This window comes from Symphalangus syndactylus, chromosome 23, assembly GCF_028878055.3.
Source record: "Symphalangus syndactylus isolate Jambi chromosome 23, NHGRI_mSymSyn1-v2.1_pri, whole genome shotgun sequence".
NCBI lineage: Eukaryota > Metazoa > Chordata > Mammalia > Primates > Hylobatidae > Symphalangus > Symphalangus syndactylus.
In genome coordinates this window covers 41,869,466-41,888,635 of record NC_072445.2, presented here as the reverse complement: position 1 = coordinate 41,888,635, position 19,170 = coordinate 41,869,466, and the positions used below count along the sequence as shown (strand labels likewise).

Below are 19,170 nucleotides of genomic sequence, written 5' to 3'. Positions count from 1 at the left end.
GAGGCTTTTTAGGACAAATAGATAAAAGCAAAGATAATATTTCATTGGTTACAGTTATACGGTTATACAGTTGCCTTATTTGGTCTATCCCATGAGGAAGTCCTAGTTACTAATTACGTTTTTGTTGGCTGCTTCTGATCGGTTGAGCTTAAGTTCTGTGTTTCTTTAATATAGGCATTTACAAGAAATACCACAAATAAAATTTCAGACATGCTTGCAAATCAAGCAAGGTTAAGGTCACTTAGGAGGCCCAACTGGTTCTGTCTGCTCAAGGATTCTTCTGGCCTCGTCTCCATTTTACATGAACTGTTGCATAAATAAACACAGAGTACCTGAAATAACGGAGGCGATCATTCTGCCTACCGAGTGTTGGCCAGGCCAAGCTTGGAGTGTTGCTCTTATTCTTAGGGGTTTATTTTTAAGTAATCTCATCTGTAAATGGGATTACAGTCCACAAACTGACCTTGTATATGCTTCCATTCCTTCTCCCAGCCCAGCCCCACACTCCAAGGTTTTCCCTTTGCTTATAAGGGGTAGTCACCCTTTTTATTTCGACCTTCCAAACATTCTGGGAGTTTTCCTCCTTTAGGCCAACTACAGCACAGAGGAGCGCTTTCTCCTGCTGGGTTTCTCCGACTGGCCTTCCCTGCAGCCGGTCCTCTTCGCCCTAGTCCTCCTGTGCTACCTCCTGACCTTGACTGGCAACTCGGCGCTGGAGTTGCTGGCGGTGCGCGACCCGCGCCTGCACACGCCCATGTACTACTTCCTCTGCCACCTGGCCTTGGTAGATGCGGGCTTCACCACCAGAATGGTGCCGCCGCTGCTGGCCAACCTGCGCGGACCAGCGCTCTGGCTGCCGCGCAGCCACTGCACTGCCAGCTGTGCGCATCGCTGGCTCTGGGTTCGGCCGAGTGCGTCCTCCCGGCGGTGATGGCTCTGGACCGCGCGGCCGCAGTGTGCCGCCCGCTGCGCTACGCGGGGCTCACCTCCCCGCGCCTATGTCGCGCGCTGGCCAGCGCTTCCTGGCTAGGCGGCCTCACCAACTCCGTTGCGCAAACCGCGCTCCTGGCTGAGCGGCCGCTGTGCGCGCCCCGCCTGCTGGACCACTTCATCTGTGAGCTGCCAGCGTTGCTCAAGGTGGCCTGCGGAGACGACGGAGACACTACCGAGAACCAGATGTTCGTCGCCCGCGTGGTCATCCTGCTGCTGCCGTTTGCCGTCATCCTGGCCTCCTACAGTGCCGTGGCCGGAGCTGTCTGCTGCATGCGGTTCAGCGGAGGCCGGAAGAGGGCGGTGGGCACGTGTGGGTCCCACCTGACAGCCGTCTGCCTGTTCTACGGCTCGGCCATCTACACCTACCTGCAGCCCGCTCAGCGCTACAACCAGGCGCGGGGCAAGTTCGTATCGCTTTTCTACACCATGGTCACACCTGCTCTCAACCCGCTCACCTACACCCTCAGGAATAAGGAAGTGAAGGGGGCAGCGAGGAGGCTGCTGCGGAGTCTGGGGAGAGGCCAGGCTGGGCAGTGAGTAGTTGGGGAGGGGAGAAAGTATTACGCCAGAACCCAAGGATGGAAATACCCATTAGTGAGTCAGTTTAGACTTCAGGCTGTTCATTTTTGTATGATAATCTGCAAGATTTGTCCTAAGGTGTCCAATGGGGGAAATGTTTTCCTCCTGTGAGGAAATGTTTAGTTCTCAGGGGAAAATCCCTAAATCCTCTATATACACAGGTTTAAGGAAGGAAAACCTACCCCTCACGACTCCACGCGCAGGAAAGATGATGGACATGATGCTCGCCCTTAGCTTCCTCCCTATCTGATGGAAGACCATGGAAGACCTCTTGGTCTCTGCAATCAGAAGTCTCAAATTGACAAGAAAATCATAGTCCCTACCCTGCAGGAGAGGGTACATCCAGAAAAAGCGGCCATGGAGTCTGTTCTCGGAAATCAGTCCAACTTAGTGCAGACCTTGCCAGATGACCAGTGCCCTCCCCGGGGCATTTCACCCATAAATGTGATGAGGAAAGCCCATAAATGGTGGTGAATTTTGCTGAGTGGGGTTAAGACGGGAACCCCCCCTGCAGGAGTTGGTTCTTGAGCAAGTTTTAAAGAAACTAGGAACTAGGGTGCGTGTGGAAGAAGGCGGGCATGTCTCAGGCCGTGAAAAAACCTCACAGGTGATCAGTAGTGAGTCATGAGAGAGAGAGCAAGAGAGAGAGTCAGAGAGAGGAGTAAATGGAGGGAGGAAGATGGAGGAAGGGACTCAAGTTCTCAAGACAGGAATAGGGATCTCCTCATGAAAAAAAGAAGAGAGGAAAATGCTCAATCAGCAGAACCTGAGCAGAATATTGAGGTCAACCCAGAAGCCAGCTCCTCACCCACCCTCACCCAGACTGGCGCCCTCATCCTAGAGAAGACCTGCTAGACCCTAAGGCAGGTAGGAGAGAGGGTGGTCCACAGTTCCCCAGCTTTAGAAACTTTGTTCGCTCCCAATGTCCATCTACCCCTAGGAATCCCCACTAGTAAAACAGAATCGCTAGATCCCTGTGGAAAATACCTTTCCTTGCCCACCATCATCCCCAGAAATAATAACTATTTTAGTTGGGTGTGGGACATAGAGAATAAAAGGGGGCATGGTGCCAGACTTCATTTCATACAAATAGTTTTAAAGGAGAAGAGGGGGGAAGGAGTTTAATTTAGTTTCTAAAATGTTTAGTAATTTGATTGTGATCATGTGAGAGCAACTAATTCATTTTATAAAAAATCATTTCACTATGCTCTATAGGTAGAAATTCAATTTGGTTCAACCATTATTGAGTGATATAAATAAAGCACTGGACTTAACAAAGACAGAAATACAGAAATCAGTAGAACATGGATCCCAACCTAAAACTTACTCTCTTGTCATAAAGGAAATACGAGTTTTTCCATAAATAACAAGGTATCAAGAAAGAATTAAATTCCAAGCTGGCTTTGAATGCTCTATTTTGCCTTAAAAATTTATTTATGGGCCGGGCGCGGTGGCTCACGCTTGTAATCCCAGCACTTTGGGAGGCCGAGGCGGGCGGATCACAAGGTCAGGAGATCGAGACCACGGTGAAACCCCGTCTCTACTAAAAAGTACAAAAAAATTAGCCAGGCGTGGTGGCGGGCGCCTGTAGTCCCAGCTACTCGGAGAGGCTGAGGCAGGAGAATGGTGTGAACCCGGGAGGCAGAGCTTGCAGCGAGCCGAGATCGCGCCACTGCACTCCAGCCTGGGTGAGAGAGCGAGACTCCGTCTCAAAAAAAAAAAAAAAAAAAAAAATTATTTACTAGTCTCAGTAATACATTATTAAAAATCATGCCACTTAATTAATTGTGTTAGAATCAAAGAAACATACAGTTGGACAATATTCTTCATCCTACCCATCCCACCCAAATCTTACTCTACTCATCTCATTCTCATTAATTTTGGGAAATCATCAAAGGATATGGTCGTTGAGTAAGAGATTAAAAGAAATAAGCTTTTTGACCCCTGCCAACACCCCATCCCCAGGGTGGTCACCCTCCAATGCAATAAGATGTCAGGAAGAGTAAGTTGCCCTTTCTGATGCCGTAATCTGCCATCATCTTCCCATCTTCCAGTCTCTTTCCATTGCAAGTCACAATCTGGGTCTTAGGGGTTACACCCGTCTTAGTCTCGATCATTGCTTTCACTTGTGCCACTGAGCTGGACCTTCGCACGTGGAGGAGGTGCCTCTGTCCCTCATCACGTGACTCCACAAGAAACAAGGGCAGCTCCTCATCACTGGGCTTCACCACTTTCAGGGTAAGGTGGATGGTCTTCTCTTTGTCAATGCCATAAGATGAGAGTCTTCTCCGTGGCTTTAGGATCTTGGAGCCCAGCAAAAGAACCTGGTCCTGCACAGGAACCTTGGTCTTAGACCGGACACGTTCTTTGATTTTTTTCACGCTGTCATCTGGGTTGGCATCAAAGGTCATTAAATCCCCTTCCTCGGAATACACATTCACCTGGGAAGTGAAAGCCACAAGACAGTTACCTAGGATGCCTGCCTCCCTTACACTTCTATTCCCTACCACAATGGCTCCCCCCCTTCCACTATCTATCTGGTCCTCTAGCTCCTGTTCAGTAGCCAGCGTCCCTCTCTTTCTTGGAACTTCTTTTTTGGAATTACCAAGTTACAACACAAATAAGAAAATTTGTCCCATTCCTTTATAATCACATCTTTTTTTCGATCTTGAGAATGGAAAATAAAATCCTGAGCCCCCAACCAACTGAACAGATGCTCTTTTGCTCAGGGGAACCCTAGAGAAACTTTAAAAACTTAGTCATTGGGCCAAGGGTGGTGGCTTACACCTGTAATCCCAGAACTTTGGGAAGCTGAGGCAGGCTGATCACTTGAGGCTGGGAGTTCGAGACCAGCCTGGTCAACTTGGTGAAACTCCATCTCTACTAAAAATGTAAAAATTAGCCAGGAGTGGTGGCTAGTCCCTGTAATCCCAGCTACTCAGGAGGCTGAGGCATGAGAATCATTTGAATCCAGGAGGCAGAGGTTGCAGTGAGTGGAGATGGCACTACTGCACTCCAGCCAGGGCAACAGTCAGACTCTGTCTCAAAAATATAAATAAATAAAACATTTCAGTCATGATGGAACAGGAGGTTGGACACGCCTCATTATATCTTCTCCCTTTTGCAGTTTAGACACAACTGACCAGCAACGTTAGAGATTATAAGACTGAGAGAATGGATTCTTTGTGGCAATAAGATAGCAAATTATAAACAGGACCGAGGGCTATAACAGGCAATATAGTTAAGTCATGCATCCCTACACTTAAAGAATAAACTATGTTCTGCCACAAAGTTTTTTCTTTTTTCTCTAGCAGCTAAACAAGCACAGGCCTTGAGAGGAACAATATTAAAAGAATTACGGCTCACCTCATGTTGTGGAACACAGGCTAACCGACCCCGTGTTCCACAAGCCATAACTACAGTTTTAACTGGACCAAAGACTGATTTTGGTAATTTTCTCCTGATAAGAGACCACTGACCATGGACTGGTTCTGGCTAGTTTACAGAAGCTGCACATTTGAATGCCTTTGTGTCCCTGCTTCACCTTTTCATGTACAAGGCCCAACTGTAATGCAATTAAATGTTAAGTCTCCACTTCAGAATGACCATGGGTGGTATGTAACATGCAAGCTTATTCAATATGCATGCATTAGGACCCCCTTCATGAATATTCATTGCCTCTTCTATAACCTATTGGATATGTATACTTAGCAAACCCCTTCGGCATAAAATCCTGTGTCACCTTTCCTCCTGCAAAGTGCTTGCTTTTGGTTTTCAATCAGAAGCAAAGCTTCCCAGCCTGTCAGAATGGCTACCTTGCAGACTATAACTTTTCGTAAGAAATAAACTCCCCTTCTAAATTTATGAATTGTGTCATTTTTTTAGTTGACAATCTTTTCATTTCGTTTTTCTGTGCATTTCAATGGATGTAAAAAACATACCTTTATCAATCTCAAAATGTAATTAGTGATTTTCCACCTTATTTACCTGCCTCTCCTATCCAGATAAAGTTTGTCAAATTTCAAAAAGTAAATACAAGGCTTCAAAAGATGTACATCAGACTCTAAAAACAACTCTCAAAGAGAATTTCCAAAGTATGACAGCCTCATGAAGATACTCATAGCCATAGGATACCCTCTGTCAATACTTCAGAAGGAAATCCTGGGTAGGACACATAATCACTGAACTGTTAGTTTCTTTTCAAATATCCCACTGCTTTATAATAATAACTTACATATTACCGTGACACTATGTTCAGTGTTTCTTGTTAATTTATATTTCTTGTGTTTTTATTTCTATCTAATGAGAGACAGGACTAGCTGGATTTCCTAGGCCAACTAAGAATCCCTAAGCCTAGCTGGGAAGGTGACTGCATCCACCTTTAAACACGGGGCTTGCAACTTAGCTCACACCTGACCAATCAGGTAGTAAAGAGAGCTCACTAAAATGCTAATTAGGCAAAAACAGGAGGTAAAGATATAGCCAATCATCTATTGCCTGAGAGCACGGCAGGAGGGACAATGATGGGGATATAAACACAGGCATTCGAGCCAGCAATGGCTACCCTCTTTGGGTCCCCTCCCTTTGTATGGGAGCTCTGTCTTCACTCTATTAAATCTTGCAGCTGCACTCTTCTGGTCCATGTTTCTTACTGCTCAAGCTGAGCTTTCGCTCGCCAGCCACCACTGCTGTTTGCCACCATCTCAGACCCGTGGCTGACTTCCATCCCTCCAGATCTGGCAGGGTGTCCGCTGTGCTCCTGAACCAGTGAGGCACCCATTGCCGCTCCTGATCAGGCTAAAGGCCTACCATTGTTCTGCATGGCTAAGTGCCCGGGTTCATCCTAATCGAGCTGAACACTAGTCACTGGGTCCACGGTTCTCTTCCATGACCCATGGCTTCTAATAGAGCTATAACACCCACCACATGGCCCAAAATTCCATTCCTTGGAATCCGTGAGGCCAAGAACCCCAGGTCAGAGAACACGAGGCTTGCCACCATCTTCGAAGCGGTCCACTGCCATTTTGGAAGCAGCCCGCCACCATCTTGGGAGCTCTAGGAGCAAAGACCCCCTGGTAACACTAATATAGAATGTGATCTCCTTTGATTAGACTAGGGCGTCACTCACAGAAGGTAGGGACTATATCTAAGTCTTACTTCAATAGCTGGAAAATCCTAAAAGATGGGAAAACTCAACCCTAATGGCCACTTGAAAGCCTGAGAAGACCTCCCTCATACTCCATTCAGAAATATTTTCCCAATCTAGATATTGCAGACGTTTCTTCACTGGAGGATCTGTGTTAAGCATTGCCTTAATTCCAGGTTCTCTCCACAGTGCATATTTTCTTATATAATGTAATGTGTTAGATCATTAACAACTTCACCAGATATATGAGTTTTGTGAAGCTCTCCTTTGAGAGGAGAGGGAAGATTAAGTTTAAGAACCCTAAAAAATGTTACCATAATTTCAAATCTCACCAGCCCTGTGGAACACAAAGCTCACCCCCACTTTTTCTTCTACCATTTATCCCTAAGAGTAGCTAGTCCAATGTTTTATTTAAAAAAGAACACAGAAGCCAGATAACCACCTTCTCTTCAGACAATCCCTCTTCCCATTCTGCAAATGTCAATGCCAGCCTCTTCTCCTTAAGGATGCCTGCCCAGCCACCCAGAGCCCTGAGTACTGCCCATCCCCTGTTTCTAAGATCTCTCCCCAACTCTTGAAAGTGCTTTTCCTTTCCCCATCCCCTTTATCAAATCCCAACTTACACAGAAGCAGGAAGCATTGGGAGCCATATCTGCAGTCAAGGGGCCAGAAACCAGAGACAGCAAAAGGACTTTGCATGCAGCTTATATACCAGCGTTGAGTTGGAAATTCCCTGCCTGGATTGCTGTGTTTGTCCAGCTTTGCTGTGCCCTTTGTTCTTGCATGCTTTCATGAATTTTCTTTCACTTTTGCTGGGCAGGAGTTAATAGACAAAGAATTCTTTCTGATCACGTACTTCTCCCCTCAAGCAATCTATTTGCAAACCTCATTCCAAACATGGGATGGTCTTTCTGTGTTGAAAACTTTTCCCTTTTCTCAGGAAAGATCTTTGTCTGTTGAAGCCACCTGGATCTATACCCACAGCCCCAACCTAAGCTGCAGATCTCTATGTCTAGCTGTGTCTGTGTCTATGGGAATTCTCGTTCCTCGAATTTCCAGCATATCCTTGAACACCCCAATCTCTCTGCCATCTCCATGCCACTGAGCATGCCTTTTCCTCCAACTCTATCCCCACCACCATGAATTTATAAGAACACACGGTGTAAACAGCATCTTCACCAAAAAGCCTTCCCTAACTCTTTTCCTCCCCATCCTAGGTTATGTGTCCATCTTCTATCCTCTACACTTCCTTCAAATGCCTCTCAGAGCATGTTTCTTCAACAATAGCATCGTCTGCTTGTCTGTAATCTTTAGAAGACAGTAGGAATCTTGAGGGTCGTGATCGTGTCTTAATTAACTTGTATCTTTAGCGCTGCTCCAGCATGCTGTCTGGCACAGGAAATAATTTATAAATGTTTACTAAATGCACAAATGAATTAATAAATGAATGAAAAGTAAGTAAATAACAAAGGAAAAGTAATATTTAGTGAGCACTTAAATTTCAAGAACTGCACAACATATTATTAAATGTTACCTTATTTACTGTTTCAGCATTTTAATGAAGTAAGTACAGGTGCTCCTTCACTTATGACGGGGTTACATCCCAGTAAACCCATTGTACACTGAAAATATCCAAAATCAGAAATGCATTTAATACACCTAACCCACCAAACATCATAGCTTAACTTAACCTGCCTTAAACATACACAGAACACTTACATTAGCATACAGTTGGACAAAGTTATGTAACAAAAAGCGTGTTTACTACTGAAGTGTGAAATATCTCATTTAAGTTATTAAATACTGTACTGAAAGTGAAAAGCACAATGATTTTATGGGAACTTGAAGTAGGTTTCTACTGAGTATGTATTGGTTTGGCATCACTATTAAATAAAAATTCATAAGTGGAATCATTGTAAGGAACCACCTGTATTAGTACCCCTGTTAATAAGTAAGAAGCTACCTCATCCACAATCATATTAGTAGTAGCTGGTAAGCAAGGGTTCAAATGCTAATCTGTATTTCTATAGTCCTTGTATTCTTCCTATATTATTATGTTATTTCAGTGGGAAAAGGCGGGGAGAAAAGTGCTACTGGAGTTGGGTATTTCCAGCATGGGGTTACTGTGAGGGCAAATCTAATATACTCTCAGAAAAAAACTAATTCAGGGGATTCCCTACCCAGAGAGGACCTGGATTCTGGGAAATAGTGCCCTTTCAAGAAAACATATGAACAACCAACCTGGACTCTGACCTCTCTCTCTCTCTTTATTCTTCCCTTCCTATGGGAAATTCCCTCCCTGCCCAAAGCCAGGGCCAGGACTGTCCCAGACACCTTGGTGCCCCTTTGCTGACCACAGGCAGGATTTCATCTTGGGACCTGACCTCCTTGCTTCTTACCCAGTGTCAATCTGATTTTTTTTTCTCTCTCTCTATGTCACAATAAGTTCTTTCAGAGACAGATCTCTTTTCATTTGCTGTATTAGTCTCTTTTGCATACTATAAAGGAATACTTGAGGCTATGTAATTTATAAGAAGAAAAGTTTAATTGATTCATAGTTCCGCCAACTGTACAAGAAGTATGGCACCAGCATCTGCTTCTGGTGAGGCCTCAAGAAGCTTTTACTCATGGCGGAAGGTGAAGGACAGCAGGTGTGTCACATGGCAAGAGAGGGAGGTAAGAGACAGTGGGAAAAATGCCAGGTTCTTTTAAACAACCAGCTCTCATGTGAGCTAATGGAGTGAGAACTCATTCATAACGATGATGACAGCCCCAAGCCATTCATGAGGGATCTGCCACCACACCCCAAACACCTCCCAGTAGGCCCATTTCCAACACTGGGGGTCACATTTCAACATGAGATCTGGAGAGTACAAACATCCAAACTACATCATTTACCCCTCTGACAAATTCAGAAAACCAGCTAAAGTGTCAGAGGTGTTTGAACCAGAGCAACTCCATCTTGAATAGGGGCTGGGTAAAATAAGGTTGACACCTACTAGGCAGCATTCCCAGGAAGTTAGGCATTCTAAGTCACAGGATGAGAGAGGAGATCAGCACAAAGTGCAGGTTATAAAGACCTTGCAAATAAAAGGAAGCAGTAAAGAAGCCAGCCAAAACCCACCGAAACCAAGATGGCAACGAAAGTGACCTCTGGTCATTCTCACTGCTCATTATATGCTAAATAAAACATTAGCATGCTAAAAAAATATTCCCACCAGGGCCATGGCAGTTTACAGATGCCATGGCAATGTCCAGAAGTTACTCTATATGGTCTAAAAAAAGGAGGAACCGTCAGTTCCAGGAATTGCCCACTTCTTTCCTGGAAAACTCGTGAATAAGCCACCCCTTGTTTAGTATATAATCAAGAAATAACCATAAAAATAGTCAACCAGCAGCCCTCAGGGCTGCTCTGCCTATAAAGTAGCCATTCTTTTTTTCCTTTACTTTCTTAATATGCTTGCTTTCAGTTTACTCTATGGATTCACCCTGAATTCTTTCTTGTGCAAGATCCAATAACACTCTCTTGGGGGCTGGATCAGGATCCCTTTCCAGTAACAAAAGTGAAAGATGATGGTATGGAGATCTTGCCAAGTTATAAAACAATTGTTGCAGTTATCTGCGAGTGTCCCAATGTGGCCCTGGCTGACGGGATGCTCTTGGGCCCGTCACTGCCCCCATTGAGGCCTACTTGGAACAGATGTCTCTTTCTAGTCTCTTTAATAATGTCCATGAAAGAGTTTCTAAACTGCTTTGAGATTTAGAATATTGCTTCAAAAATGCCAACCAAACTCAGTCAGAAAGTTACTGTGAATTCTCATTTATTGGTGATTGGGAAAACAGTCTACACTCAAAGAAGAACAGTTTGAAAATACCTATCAAAATTTAAAATGGACATACCAAACCAAGGCAACCAAATGCCTATCAGTATTAGGGAGATAGGTAATCAAATTGTAGAATATCATAAGTGGCATAAATAGAAGCATCATACCTGCAAACAACAATACGGATGAATGTGCTAGAACCTATTGAGTGAAAACAGTGTTAGAAACAAATGCTTATTCCGCGGTGCTGCAAAGAAATAGCACTCAGACAAAAATTTAATTTTCTCAGCAAGGAATTTTTACTTCTATAGAAGGGTGCGACTCACGGATGGAGTAACGGCAAGAGCACACCTGGACAAGGGAGGGGAAGGAGTTCTTATTCCTGAGGCAGGCAGCCCCTACTGCTGTGTCGTTCCCGTATTGGCTAGGTTTGGACCGCACAATCTAAGTTAATTCTGATTGGCTATTTTAAAGAGAGCAGGGGAATGAGCCGGAGTGGCAGGGTGGGTAGTTTGGCTGGAAGGGTAGTTACACAACAGGTGACTCAGGATGATTCAAGTCAAAGCAGGTGGCCAGAGGTGACTCAGGATGGAGCAGGTGATCAGGGGAGCAGATATGAACTACTGATTAGAACTGGCAGGACAGTTGTTTACTGAAACTAGAGGCAAGAGGGTGAAGAGGACCCGGAAGCTCAACTTTCAAATGGAGAATCAAAGAATAAGAGAGATGAATATACTGACATGCTGATTCTTCGAAGAGAAACTTGGAGTTCACTATATCTAACAAAAGCAAGATGAGTAAGAATACATAAAGTATGATACTCTCCATAAATCTCAACAGCAAGCAAAACTACATAGTGAGACAGAGAAAAAGAGGAACTACTTTGAAATTCAGGATATGTCTGCTTTTTAATGAAAATGAAGCCCAATCTAAATGCTGATATAAGCTACTTGAAGGAGATTTTCAACAGGAAGTAAGAGGGCATTAGAAGCCCTCATATTATTTCATCTTGCCATATTCAGAATCTGAAGTTTAACCAAGAGAATTTAATGTTTGTTAAAGCAATTTATTTCTTGAGAGACACACTGTATATTCACTTTATTAAAGGTAAAGTAATATTATCTAAAACAAATGTTCCAAAGAAAAATAAACATAAGCAAAACTGAATATAGTATCTAGAACTACATATGTAAGCAATAAGGCTGTTATAAAAATGTAAAAACCATGAGTGTTTATTATGCTACTATTACGCTTTATAGTGTTACATTATATTATTCTATATGGGTTACATTTATTTATCTGTAGTATCAAAGATTATAATAAAAATATAATTAAAAATTTTTCATGTTAATATCCTCTAGCTCAGCAATTCTGCTTCTAGGAACTTTTCCTATTAGTACACTTTTTTTTTTTTTTAAAGGAGTTTCACTCTTGCCACCCAGCCTGGAGTGCAATGGCACAATCTGGGCTCGCTGCAACCTCCACCCCCTGGGTTCAAGCAATTCTCCTTCCTCAGCCTTCTGAGTAGCTAGGATTGCAGTCATGGGCCACCATGCCTGGCTATTATTTATTTATTTATTTATTTATTTTTTTCAGTAGAGATGGGGTTTCAGCATGTTGGCCAGGCTGGTGTCGAACTCCTGACCTCAGGTGATCCGCCTGCCTCAGCCTCCCAAAGTGCTGGCATTACAGGTATGAGCCACCATGCCCGGCCCTATTAGTACACTTATATATGTGTGAAATAAGCCATGTACAAGAATATTCATGTGAAATAATTATTTGCAACCGAAATAAATGGGAACAGCACTTATCAATAGACAACTAAATAAATGCTGGTGTATACAGTTGAATTAAATTTAAAAACCAAGTTGCAAAATATATGTATAATATTTTGTTATTTAGAAAGGAAGAAAATATACACATATGCTAAAATGTGCATGCAACATCTCTGTGAGGAGACACTGACTCTGCGAGTTGCCTGAGGAACAGGAATGAGAGGTGGACTATTCATTATATGTCTTATTATTTTTGTTATTTTTTAGTTTTGCAACTGTGTGTGTTTTACACATTCAGATAGGCAGATAGTATGGGAAGGGATAGTATATTTTTTATATAGTCATCAGCTCAGAATGGAGCTGGCTATAAGCTATGCACCAATGGGAACCAGTTTCAGTGCTCATCACTAGTTGACAGGCAAAGGGCCATGAAAAGTTGGTGGCTATAGTAGGTTAACTATTGTGATTCTGTGCCTTCCCTACTCCCCAAAATTTATTTTCCACTAATATTTTACATACTGCAAAACTTAGAAACATTGATAATATAGCCCATAATATATCTGAAAGCAAAGAAATTTATAATTAGCTAAAATCAGAGACCAAACCTAACCAAAAAAAAAAAAGTAATTCTGAGACAATTGCTGAACCTGATACTTGGGACTGATGTCAATGTGCAAAAATTGTCCGACCTGACAAAGCAACTGGAATAACTAATGCAGTCACAGGTGCAGGATGATGTGCTGACCAATGGCCCATTTCCACTTTGTAACAGTCAGGCCATCTTGGAGTGAATCCAGGCTCTGCCTCCTACTTCTCATGCAAGTTATTTGGTACCTTTTTCTGTCAGCTGGGGATTTCGGATTTCACTTAGGATTGGGCTCTGCTACCATTAACAGACACCTGAAAATAATGTGGCTTTAACTGAAACCCCAGAAGGACCAGACCTTAGAAGTCAAAATGACAACCAAGGCTTAAGGAGTTCACCCTAGAACCAAGAAAAAACTGCAATGATCCACTCCAGCAAAATGTAAAGCCAGTTTTTCAGAAGTTCAAAGTGATCAGTGGGTAATATATCTGCTTATTAAACAAGATTCAATACACTTCAGAGAAAGATAATAGAATACGAAATAGATAAAGATAATAGAATTCAAAATTTCAAAATCTCTGTAACATATTACTCACATCATCAAGTATAAAACAGGAAATTACCAATTATGTAAAAAAACAGAAATATTAGACAAATGGTTTTAAATCCTCAATAAAAACAAACCCAAACGCCACCCAAATGTTAGAATTATCAGATGGACACTTTAAAATCACTATAGTATTTTAAAGAATCCACAGGGAAAGATTTATACAATGGGTAAAGAAATGATGAATTTTAGGAGAGAGATGTAGAAACTGCCATTTTAAAAAGCCAAACGGAAATGCTGGAACTGAAAAATACAATATAGTTGACCCTTGAACAACAAGACTTTGAACTGCATGGGTCCATTAAATGTAGATTTTTTTCAATAAATATACTGGGGCCGGGCGCGGTGGCTCAAGCCTGTAATCCCAGAACTTTGGGAGGCCGAGGCGGGCGGATCACGAGGTCAGGAGATCGAGACCATCCTGGCTAACACGGTGAAACCCCGTCTCTACTAAAAATACAAAAAATTAGCAGGGCGTGTTGGCGGGCGCCTGTAGTCCCAGCTACTCGGGAGGCTGAGGCAGGAGAATGGCGTGAACCCCGGGAGGCGGAGCTTGCAGTGAGCCGAGATCGCGCCACTGCACTCCAGCCTGGGGGACAGAGCAAGACTCCGTCTCAAAAAAAAAAAAAAAAAAAAAAAAAAAAAAAAAAAATATACTGGAAAATTTGTTGTACATTTGTGACAATTTGAAAAAACTCGCAAACTTCGTAGCTTAGAAACATCAAAATAATTAAGAAATAATTAGGTATATCCTAAATGCATAAAATATATGAAGATACTAGCATACTTTATCATTTACTATAAAATATACACAAATCTATTATAAAAAGTTAAAATTTATTAAAACACACAAATACGTATAAACAATCATAAAATACAGTATTAAATCATAACCGCATAAATTAGTCATAGTACATACTGTCCTACTATAATAATTGTGTAGCCACCTCCGATTACTATTGGGTGAGCTCAAGTGTTGGGAGTATGGGATTAAAATGCCATGTAATACTAATCATTCCCATGTAAGCAGTTCATCTTCTCTTTAGGAAAAAGAGAAGTTCATGGTTCTTGCAGTTGTTCTGTTTTTGTTTTGCTTGTTTGTTTATTACAGAGTTTTGCTCTGTCATCCAGGCTGGAGTACAGTGGCACGATCTCAGCTCACTGCAACCTCTGCCTCCTGGGTCCAAGTGATTATCCTGCCTCAGCCTCCCAAGTAGCTGGGATTAGAGGCATGCACCACCACTCCTGGCTAATTTTTTTATTTTTAGTAGAGACGGGGTTTCACGATGTTGGCCAGGCTCATCCACCCCCCTCAGCCTCCCAAAGTGCTGGGATTACAGGTGTGAGCCACCGTGCCCAGGATCTTGTGTATTTTTAATTGTGTTTAGTGGAATTCCATAAAGCCTGAATAACACCATGAGACCCATATAGTGATGCTGGAAGTTTTCCCAGGAGACAGAGAAAAGCCATAACATTACAGGAAAAAGCTGAATTGCTTGATATGTCCTGTAGATTGAGGTCTGCTGCTGCAGTTTCCTGCCATTTCTGACTGATGATTCATCTTCTTAACAGATGGCACAAACTTACATAATCGATAAATACAGTATTGTACTGTCAGTGTATTTTCTCTTCCTTATAATTTTCTTAATAACATTTTCTTTTCTCTGGCTCACGTTATTGTAAGAATACAGTATATAATACATACAACATACAAAATATGTGTTGGTCAACTGTTTATATGATCAGTAAGGCTTCTGGTCAACAGTAGGTTATTAGTAGTTAAGGTTTAGGGGAGTCAAAAGTTATTCATGGATTTCCAAATGTATGAGGAGGTCAGCACCTCTAACCCACGCATTGTTCAAGGGTCAACTGTATACAATTTTCTGGTAAAAAGAACCAGGAGTCCTTGGAGATATGGTTGATCCCAGAGAGAGGAAAGAGAACATACAAGATAACCCTGGAATACTGTATGGTGCCAGAAACTAAAGAAGTGATTTTAAAAAAAATGAGGACATATCAAAAAACTCACAGTAATCAAGTTAAAGGATTTCCCCATAGCCAAATCTGGGAAAATGTAAGCAGCAAAGCAAATAATGAGAATAATGAAGAAAGAATAAAATAAACATCCAGGAGTCATTACTGGATATGAATAAAGAAAATAAACAGTAAATGAATAGGAGGAGAGGAACAGCTCTTACAGAATTCAAAATAACAAACAGAGGAGAAATGATGAAAGTTATCATTAGGCAAAGAGCCCAGTAGTAATTGTTACAGTCAAAACTCATTTGTGGATGCTAAAATTAGTAGGCAAAGCTATAATGAGAAAAAGATACTTGCATAATCTCAAAGTATTACCATAAATACTTATTATATTACTTTATCATATTATTATAAGATATGACTACAGTTTTAATAAGACAAATAACACAGTAAAAAAATGAAAAATAATTTGAATAAAAGACATGTAAGGACCAATAAAGCACATGATAAGATGTTTAACACCATTAACCATCACAGAGCAAATTGAAACGACTTGAGGGAGCACTTCACAGCCGATAGAATGCCTAAAACCAAGAGATTGACAATTACCAAGGATGTGGAACATCTGGAACTCTCATTGCTGTAGGGAGTGTAAATGGCATAATCACTCTGGAAAGCAGTTTAGCAGTTTCTTATAAACAGACACCAAATGACTCAGAAATTCCAATTCTAGGTATTTACCCAAAATAAAGAACTCATGTGTTCACACAAAGAACAAAGAACTATATACATCACAACTAACTGTTCACTTCTTCTTCTTCTTCTTTTTTTTTTGTGACCCAGGCTGTTGTGCAGTGGCATGATCATGGCTCACTGTAGCCTTGACTTCCTGGGCTCAAGTGATCCTCCCACCTCAGTCCCCCAAGTAGCTGAGACTACAGGATGCACCACCATGCCCGGCCAATATTTTCTATTTTTTTGTAGAGACAGGGTTATATCATGTTTCCCAGACTGGTCTCAAACTCCTGGGCTCAAGTGTCCTCCCACCTTGGCCTCCCAAAGTTCTGGGATTACAGGTGTGAGCCACCACACCCAACAATCGTGGCTTCTTTCATAGCAGCCCAAAACTAGAAACAACCCAAATGCCCATCAATGCATGAATGGATAAAGTGTGGTATATTTATACAGTGAAATAATAATAGCAATAAAAAGGAGCAAATTACTAATATATGAAACACTATGAATGAATTTCCATAACAAGCTGGATAACAGAAGCCAGAAATAAGGCATGAAGCCAGGCATGGTGGCTCATACCTGTAATTCTAGCATTTTGGGAGTCCAAGGTGGGTGAATCACTTGAGCCCGAGTTCAAGACCAGTCTGGGCAACACAGTGAGACCCTGTCTCTACAAAAAGTACAAAACTTAGCCGTGTGTGGTGGCCTGCACCTGTAGTCCCAGCTGCTTGGGGGGTTGAGCCCAGGAGCTTGAGGCTGCAGTGAACTGTGATCATACCACTGCACTCTAGCCTGGTGACAGAGTAACACCTTGTCTCAAAAAACATAAAAAAAGTAAACTTCGTTGAAGTACAAATTACAGGTAATAAAATGCATACATTTTAAGTATATTGTTCAATAAGTTTTGACAAGTGTATATACCTGGATAACCATTACCCCATTCAAGATATAGAGCATGCATTTTCATTATTCTAGAAAGTTATCCTATGCTCTGTCCCAGACAACCAATAATCTGATTCCTATCTTGCTAGATTTGTTTTTCCTGTTGTAGGAAAGTTATGTCAATGAAATCAGCTGGTATGAATGTATGAATGCTTGCTTGCTTCCTTTTTTTTTTTTTTTTTTTTTTTGAGACAGGGTCTCACTCTGTCACCCAGGCTGGAGTGCAGTAGTGCAGTGGTGCAATCGCGGCTCCCTACAGCCTTGACCTCCTAAGTATATTGAACAATATACTTAAAATGTGTGCATTTTATTACATGTAAATTGTACTTTAAAGAAGTTTATTTTATTTTATGTTTTTTTTGAGACAAGGTCTGACTCTGTCACCCAGGCTAGAGTGCAGTGGCATGATCACAGCTCACTGCAGCCTCAACCTCCTAGGCTCAGGTTATCTTCCCAGCTCAGCCCCCCGAGGAGCTGGGACTACAGGTGCAGGCCACCACACCTGGCTAAGTTTTTGTACTTTTTATAGAGACAAGGTCTCACTATGTTGCCCAGACTGGTCTCGAACTCCTGGGCTCAAGTGATCCATTCCTCTTGGCCTCTCAAAGTGCTGGGATTACAGATGTGAGCCACCATGCCCAGACTGAAGTTGATTTTAAAAGCAGAAATGAGCTACTGATACATGAAACAAAATTAATAAATTGCAAAAGAATTACTCCTAGTGAAAGAATTCTTACTCAAAGGAGTATATATTGTATTATTCCTTTTGTATGAAATCCTAGAAGAGGCAAAACTAAGTAACAAGGAAAGAGGCAAAGGGAAGGTTTGTAGGATGATGGAAATGTTCTGTTTCTTCATTGAAGTCATCAAAATTCATCAAAGCATATATTTCAAATCTATGCATTTTATTGAATGTAAATTATATCCAAAGGTCAACAAGTAGAGAAGAAACAAGAAATAATGAAGTCTTACATGGGTTCAAATGAGACTTGAGAGAAAAGAATGGGACACACTCAGGAAAGGTGGCAATGAGAAAACATGACCTTGTGCTCCTCAATGACACAGAGGAGCACAAGTGACCTTTTTGCTTACCACAGGGAGCACCAATGCTGGCACGTTTCCTCTGAAACATCTCCTTCTTTCTTAATCATCATTAGCACCAGAGGCTAACTAATTGTCTGTGGGCTGTGAAGCTCTGGAGTCTTGGGAGAATTAACAAGCTATTTCTCTCCATGGGATGGGAGTCTCGGGATCCCTCCCTCCATCACTTCACCACGTTTCCTTTTCTATCTCCACTACCACTAAAAGAGAGGTTAACTTACTAGGCTGAAGAGGAGAGGTTGTGGGCAAAGAGCAACCTTCAGCCTTACAGGTCCAGAAGAAGGATGGTGGTGGGATATAGTTTGTGCTTGACTCTAGAGCCAGCCCACCTGGGTTCAAGTCTCAGCTCTGGCTGTATAATTCTGAGCTAATAATTTAACCTGTCTATGTTTTTGTTTCTTCATCTGAGAATAAAGATAGAATATAGAAATAACATCCGGGTCATACAGAGGTTGTGAAGTGCTTTGAAAGATGTCGCAGAAGCATTAGAAGTCAACATTACTACCTGAGCCCTAATCCACCACCCTTTCAAAGATGCCCAACACTCCTGACTTTGCTTGTAGATTTCATTGTGAGGATTAAGTAGAGGCTCATTCAGTCTAGAAGCTCGTTGTCAAGGAGAAGCTCTGGCAGCAGGCAATGGGGAGATTCTGACATGATTGAGGAAAAGTTATAAGTTTATTCTTCTCCTACTGCCCATTAATGTCCACATATCATCAATGGTAGAGCTACCCCAGGAGCACCAGATTTGGAATCAAACAGGACTCAGACTCCAGGCCTGGTCTTTATTGGCTATGTAACCTTGGGCAAGCTACTTAACCTCTCTGCGACCGTTTCTTCTTCTGTAAAAGGAAGATGATACTAACTACCTCAAAGAGTTATGAAAACCAGGTATTCAGGAA

General features: G+C 42.1%; 2 protein-coding genes across 3 annotated transcripts in view; one reads left to right on the top strand and one right to left on the bottom strand.

The window, feature by feature from the left end:
- Nucleotides 1–210: 210 nt before the first annotated feature.
- Nucleotides 211–1,530, top strand: LOC129472908 (putative olfactory receptor 2I1). Its single transcript, XM_055262873.2, is given in 3 exon segments — nucleotides 211–230; nucleotides 601–872; nucleotides 875–1,530. Coding segments are annotated over 3 exon segments (948 nt in total).
- A 735-nt stretch (nucleotides 1,531–2,265) lies between these two features.
- UBD (ubiquitin D) overlaps nucleotides 2,266–19,170 on the bottom strand; it is a 36,589-nt gene continuing 19,684 nt past the window's right edge. The window contains exons 1-2 of one of the 2 annotated variants that reach the window (XM_055262889.2): nucleotides 7,342–7,393; nucleotides 2,266–4,013 (exon numbers count right to left, since the gene is read on the bottom strand). In XM_055262889.2, coding sequence (XP_055118864.2) covers nucleotides 3,543–4,013; nucleotides 7,342–7,368 — 498 coding nt within the window. In that variant the 5' untranslated portion in view covers nucleotides 7,369–7,393 and the 3' untranslated portion in view covers nucleotides 2,266–3,542. Of the gene's footprint in view, nucleotides 4,014–7,341; nucleotides 7,394–19,170 lie in introns of those variants that run through there. The other variant, XM_055262888.2, reaches the window with a different exon arrangement.